The sequence below is a fragment of the Tetrao urogallus genome (assembly GCF_951394365.1).
Source record: "Tetrao urogallus genome assembly, chromosome: 16".
Classification (NCBI taxonomy): Eukaryota; Metazoa; Chordata; class Aves; order Galliformes; family Phasianidae; genus Tetrao; species Tetrao urogallus.
Window position 1 is genome coordinate 1,208,414 of NC_136829.1, and position 6,953 is coordinate 1,215,366.

Below are 6,953 nucleotides of genomic sequence, written 5' to 3' on the forward strand. Positions count from 1 at the left end.
CCTGCTGCCTGCACTGGGTTTCACTGCTGGTGCTCCAGAAAACCTGCTCTGTGGCAGCTTAGGGCATGGCTCCAGCAGCACCTGGCTCTAGGAGTGATGGAGAGGAACTCTGAGCCCACTGCCAGTAAATCCCAGGGCTTTGGTGCTTTGTGTTGTGCAGGGCTGTTCTGCTTTGTGTTTCCATCTCCATTTCTCCTTTTTCCTTTTGGCGTTCTTCCTTCAGCGTCCAACATCTTCAGGTGAAATCACTCATGGTTCAGCTTACACAGCTTTTCTCCAGGGCCTGGCACATGTCTCAGTCTTCTCTTCTTCCTGAACCAAAATCCTGTCCATGTGTCATAAGGAAACCAAGCACTGGATGCACCAGACTGTAGAGTGGAAGTTGAACCACCCCAGCATGATTTACAGGGTCAAGAGGGCAAGGTTGTGCCAGGCAGCTTCTCCCACCCCCGCTGTTATCAGTCAGATAGGACCTAACCTTTGTACAAATCGTCAATGCGTATCCTTAGATACAACAAATATGTGCTTTTGCCTCGGTTAGGGTGACCATCCTTGGAGCTGTTAAGGAGCTCTTAATCACTCTGCAAGGACTGAGCTCGTCTTTGAAGATAGGAGCACCTTAAGAAAAGGTAGTTAAGGTAGCTAGCCTGCAGGAAGGGAGATTAGCCCTGTCTTTAACTGACCAGTTGTAGGCTGGACGCTGTATGAGGGTTGTGGTCAAGTGATAAAAATATGCATTAAAAAGTGTCACGAAATCTTGGAGTGTGCTAGTTTTGTGGGAGACACCCAGCACTTCTGCAACCTTGCAATAAATCCATACCTGTGTGAGTGAGATCAGCTCACTGCACGGCCCTCAGGGGTCCACCTTTTGGACAACAGTCCTCTGGAACGCCATGGCCTCACCTCGCCAGGATCCACTTGCTGCAGCAGGGGAGGAGCAGGGGACTGGTCAGACAGTGCACAACACCGGCCTTTTGGCTGGGGGCTCCATTGGGTGCTCATCTCTGCTTGGGTGGTGACCCTGAGGACAACGCTTCAATCGAGGTATTGACTTGATGGTGTCAGGGGGAATAAGAGGCTTTGGTTGTTGGGTTTGGTTGTTTTGGTTGATGACTGGCCAGCATTTGGTGTCTGCATTTGGTCGTACACATGGCTGCCTAAGAACAGAGTGCATGCAGCCTTGGGGAAAGACTTTTTTGTTGGAAGTATAGGGACCAGTATAGGGACCATTCCCTCCTCTGAGATTCTCCCTCATTCACCTCTGGGATCCCTAAAACATTGGGAGACATTGGGTGGGGATCCCTTGACTATTAAAAAACTGAAACATGACTGTGGATAGAAAGGATGATGGGAAAAAAGTGGCTGGAAACAGGAGCCTTGAATTCTAAGACAGTACTTCAATTATTGTTATTTTGTCACCATGTAGATAAGTGGGATGAAATTCCGTGTGTTAACTTGTTCTTTATGTTCTGAAACGATGCTGCAAGGCTCTGTTCTCTGCCCCAACTTCCCTTTCCTGCAGCAGTTACTGAGTTCTGCAGTGTGTGGGAGTGTCACCTCCTCCCAGCGCAGCTCAGAGCCACTGAGTGGCCTTTATGACAGCTGGGTGTCCCAGCATTCCTCCAGCCCTTTTCCCATCTTTGGGGCTGGGAAACACTTGGAGATGTCACTTAGGGCTGAGTGAGGGCAGGGACAGATCTATGGCCACCGCTGCACCTGGTGCTGTGGCTGCAATGCAACCTTGGGCCTGGGCAAGCCCCAGAGGTGCACTGGGGGACCCTGTGCCTCCGCCTCGGCTGCTGGGAGGGGCGCAACCCGCCTCGGTGGGCTCAGTGCTGGAGGCCTTGGGGACGCAGCGTTTGGCAGCCAGCCCAAAGGAAAGCAGCCTCGTTGTTTTCTGAACCGGAGTGACTTTGCTTCCGCCACGCTGGCAGCACTTCGCTCACACTTCCTTCCCCAAGAGCTCACACTGGTGACATTTTCGTTCTTCCCAGGAGAACTGCTGCAACTGCTGTGGCCGCCCAGGACCGGCCCAACCTCTTTCACTTCACCCACATCCCACACCTCGCACCACTGACAGCTGGAGCAGTGGTTCTGCTGCTGGACACGTGCAGGTATGTCTGTATAACCGGGGAGACAGAGCGACCCACGTCCATCCCAGAGCTGCCTGTAAGAGGTCTGGGGGGAGCATGGGGAACCCCGTGAGGGTGGGAGGGGCTCTGTCCTGCTTTCCCAGTGCAGTGGGGAAACTCCAGTCCCGAGGAGGGGTTGTCCCAGCATCCTGCTGTCAGCCTGCCCGGGGCACCAGGCTCTGAGTGCTGAGCACCTTGTGGCGATAACAGAGCTCTTGTTGCTCTGACTTTGGCTGGATGTGAGTGCTTTCAGCTGGCAGACAGGAAGGCCGTGCTCAGCTCGGCGTTCTGACAACAAACAGACAGACACACAGACACAGACACGCACACAGACACACACACACACGCTGCGGTTCCACCTCCCGGCAGCGACGCGGTGCCCCTGGGAGCCACGGAGCGGAGGCTGCGCAGTGCCTGCGCGGTCGGGAGCGGCGGGGAGGGGGTGTGGAAGGCACGGGAACCGCGGGCTGAAGCGGGGGCCGGAGCAAAGATGCTCCGCAGCTCGCCCATGGGCCGGGTCGCAGTCGCCGCGCTCGCAGCGGGCAGAGCGCGGCACGCAGAGCAGCACGTGCTGCCGGCCCTGCCCTGCCCTGCGCTACTGCGGCGGTGCCGGGAGCCGAGCCGTAGGGCCGCGGAGCTGTTGGGAAGGGAAGCCCATGCCGGGCTGTCTCAGGTCTGCGGCGGGGCGGTGCGCAGCGGGGGGGGCAGCGGGCCGTGCAGGGTTCTGCTCTGCCCACGGTGCCACCGCCCTCCTGCTGCAGGTGCTATGAGGGATGCGCTGCCGGAAGCGCACGCTGCTGGGGCTGGCCCTGTGCCTGCCGCTCGGTCTGTGGCTGTTGTTCCGGGCCTCCGTGTCCGGCCTAGGCCTCTCTCCTTCCCTCCCCACCGTCAGCTGCACCGCCAGCTTCAACGCCTCCGCCTGGTTCAGCGCGCGCTACGATGCGGCCGTGGGGCCTCTGCTGAGCGGCCCGGCCCACGAGCTCTCCCCGGACGTGGTTCACTGGTGGCTGGTGAGTGGGGCTTGGATCCCTCCCGGGCTCCTTATGTCTGCTGGCAGCAGGTTTTACGCGCCCGTTGCCCCCCAGCCTCCCCCATCGCACCTGGGCAGGTGAGGGGCTTCGCACCGCAGGGGCTGACGCTGCCCGTCCTTGCCTGTGCTCCCCCAGACCCTGCAGGGCCCCTCCAGCATCGCCCCGCTCCAGGCCATCATCCGGAAGCTCTTTGCTGTCCTCCCGGCCCCCAATGGCAGCGTGTGGGACCCGTCACGCTGCAGGACGTGTGCCGTGGTGGGCAACTCGGGGCGGCTGAAGGGGTCCCGCCATGGCCCGCACATCGATGCCCACCACTGGGTGCTGAGGTGGGTGACACCAAGGGCTCGTGTTCTCTTTTCCCTGCTGGCTGGGGTCACCTGGTGTTCCTGCTTGGCAGCCCGGGGCCCCCGTGGTGTGTGCCTTCATTTTGGGACGTGCCTTCCCGCTGTCTCCTAGGATGAACAGAGCTAAGACAGCGGGCTTTGAGGTGGATGTCGGTGCGAGGACGACCCATCACTTCATGTACCCAGAGAGTGCGATGAACCTCTGGCCTGGCGTCCACCTTGTCCTCATCCCCTTTAAGCCACTGGATCTCAAGTGGGTGACCAGCGCCTTCTCCACAGGAGAGCTCACACAGTGCGTCACCTCGGCCATCCTGGTGCTCTGGGAACAGCTGCTCTTGTTGGAGAGCCGGGGGCATGGGCTGGGGGATGAAGGGCTCGGAGGGCTCTGGCATCCCACAGCACTGCAATTTGGGGAGTCTGCCCCCACAGGGCTTGGGCATCCTGCAGCCCCATACCCTCACGAGTGGGATGGAAGCTGTCCCGGCTGTGCCTCTTTGCGGGGCCAGGCCATAGGGTCAGCCCAGGGAACTGCGGGTGCTATGGCAGCAGGTGCTGGTTGTTGCAGCAAACCATCTGCCCCTGAAGGAGCACTCACAGCTGTCCTCTGGCTTTTGCAGCACCTACACAAGAGTGAAGCAGTTCATCAAAGCTGACAGAAACAAGGTAAGGGCTGGGCAGGCATCCAGCAAGCACTCCCTGCCTGAGAACTCAGTGCTGGGGCTGTGGGGCAATGGGGGTCAGGGGCTGAGGGCCACCAGTAACTTGGAGTGGCTGTCAGATGTGGGGTGGCCCTGAAAGCATCCACAAGGCAATGTGGGAGCTGCTGCAAAGCTCTTCTTGGTCAGACTGGGTTCATTCTGTGGGAAGGCAAGTGGGGTGCAGGCAGAGTTGGGGGACAGTGGTCCACAGTGGTGATAGGAGCTGGCTGTCCTTATTGCAGCTTATCACGCCTCTAACCCCAATCAGGTGCTGATCCTCAGCCCAGCCTTCCTCAAGTACATCCATGAGAACTGGACGGAGCACCATGGCAGGTACCCCTCCACCGGCTTCACAGCGCTGCTCTTCGCCTTGCACGCCTGCCAGCAGGTGAGCACAGCCTGCAGCACCACACACTGCTCAGCCCTGTGGGCACCACCTGGAGCTTGCCACCACTGCTCCACACATGGGGAGGTGGTTTTTCTTGTGGCCATGCAGGATTTCCTTTGCTGCAGTGTCTACCACCCACTGGCATTTTGCCACCTCTGGCTCCAGCTCCCCTTTCCCTGGTGCATTATCTTGCACTAGATGCAGCATAGTGTGGGTGGGCAGTCATGGCCTTCAGCTGCTGGCCACCCTCTTGCTGGGGGAACCCAGATGTGGTCAGCCTGGCTGTGTCACCTCATCCCCACCTGGGCCCTGGTGCTCTGTGCCCATAGGGCTTCTCCTGCCCCGCTCCCCACATACAGGACTGCACATGGTGGGTACTCACCTTGGGTCGGCCGACCGCCTGTGCACTGATGGCTCTGCTGGCATGCCACAGGTCTCCGTGTTTGGCTTTGGGGCCGACAGCAAAGGGAACTGGCATCACTACTGGGAAGAAAACCGCTGGTCTGGAGCCTTCCGCAGAACAAGGGTCCACGATGCTGATGTCGAATTCAGCCTCATCCAGAGACTGGCAGCTGAAGGCAGAATATTATTCTATCAGTGACACGCACTCAAGAAACGAGGCCAAGCCGTTAGCACAAGAACCGGCGGCTGCAGCAGCTCTTTAGCTTGCTTCTGCCCCTCGCTGGCTGGGGCAGCCTACGCTTGGTGTGTGCTGCGCTGGTCCCACCAGCTCAGCACGGCGGACAGCAGTGAGCATGAATGGCAGTAGAGCTCTGCTAAGCCTGAGAGATACCTGCTGCAGGTCTTGGTCTTCTCCAGAGAGGACACAGAGGGGCAGGAGGGGGGCAAACCCCGTGCTTTCAGAGCCCTCAGTTCAGGTGCTACACAGCAGAGCAGCTGTAACTGGACGGTGCGCACACAGCCAGCTGCCAGTGCAGCTCTCAGGGGATGGAGCTGAGATGTCCACCCTCTGATGGCACATGGGGAGGTTCTTTGGGCAGGCGGAGAGTCTTAACAGAACTAAGGAATATATTTTTATATTGCACCAAAGGAGAGTAAGAAACGAGAAAATGAAGCGCGCTAAGTCCGAATGCAGCAGAAATGAGTACAGCTGAAATGATATGTTGAATAAACTTTGACAGCACATAAAGGTCTACTGCTAACGTTTGTTTTACTTTCTGAGTTCTTGCTGCTCTGCACGGCTGATCGCAGATCCTGAAGCCCTCCTGACCAGGGATGGGAGCCATCACCACCCCACACCTCATTTGTTTTGCTGGTGCTGGTTGTTTAGCAAGCATGTTGCAAAATTCAAAAGCTGCAGCCAGTCCAAGCGGATGCTACCAAAGCAGTTGCAAAGGCAGTAGGTTTTCAGATGTTTTCTGAGGAACATGCCAAGCATGGGGCTGCTCAGAGCCCTGGTCCTCCATCTGTGCCTCAGAGCGCAATGACCAAGAGAGCAGCTTGTTGTTTCCTTTCAGTCCCAAACACCACTGTCCTTGAATCAGATCCAGCCTTTCCACGTCTGAATCATACTGATCACGTGGAAAAGCACCAGATCAGTCACAAGCTCCCATTTTAACTGCAGGAAGACATTACCACTCCCTAAGCAACTAACTTCATCTGATTCCTGCCTCTCCGGGCAGAATCCCCATTTCTGTACCTGTTTTCTGTTTCTCTTTTTCCAGAGCCTTCAGCAATTTCTATGCAGTTGTTCCAGTATTCCAGCATGGAGATTCATCACACACCTTATCCACACATCCAACTGCGCCCAGGTTTTTGTATGATCTGTTTCAAAGCTCTCTTTAACTAATTAAAAACAAGCTTCTGCTTACAAATTGATGGTATTTATCCTAAAGTTCTACTTTAGTTGAAAGCTTTCCCCCTGCATCATTTGATCCTGTGCCTGCTGTGCTCACACTGCACTGTGAACTGTGCCAGTCACTAAGTGCAGAGTAAACACCAAAGCCAATTTAGAGCCAAGATTAAGAGCACCGAGTCTGTGTTCCCTCAAACTGAGGCAGGAATCTGTAATTTTTAATTTCTCCCTTATTTTCAAGTTCCTCTCAGAATGATTTCACACACACTTTACTCCCTTGTGCAGGTCACAATCAAGAAAGAACAGAATTCACCATTATTGCCACGCTTTGCCACAATGCAGGTAGTTTTTATTATAATTTCCAATTCAGGATTGGCTCAAATAATTTAATGATTCTTCCAAATGCCTTACCAAAACACACAGGATGGACTGCATTACAAAACAGAGACAGAGGGGAAGTGAAAAACACAATCCAATTTAAAAATTAGTTAAAATTCCAAGCTTTTTTTTCTTTTCTCATCCATACATCAGCTTGCATCTCTGC

General features: G+C 55.9%; 1 protein-coding gene across 1 annotated transcript; it reads left to right on the top strand.

Moving 5' to 3' along the window:
• Positions 1-2,905: 2,905 nt before the first annotated feature.
• Positions 2,906-5,194, top strand: LOC306952782 (CMP-N-acetylneuraminate-beta-galactosamide-alpha-2,3-sialyltransferase 2-like; the record flags this gene model as incomplete). Its single annotated transcript, XM_079543538.1, has 6 exons — positions 2,906-3,142; positions 3,299-3,489; positions 3,620-3,799; positions 4,125-4,170; positions 4,474-4,593; positions 5,027-5,194. The coding sequence occupies 6 exons, from the start codon at positions 2,906-2,908 to the stop codon at positions 5,192-5,194; spliced, it is 942 nt and encodes a 313-aa protein (XP_079399664.1).
• Between the last annotated feature and the right edge of the window lie 1,759 nt (positions 5,195-6,953).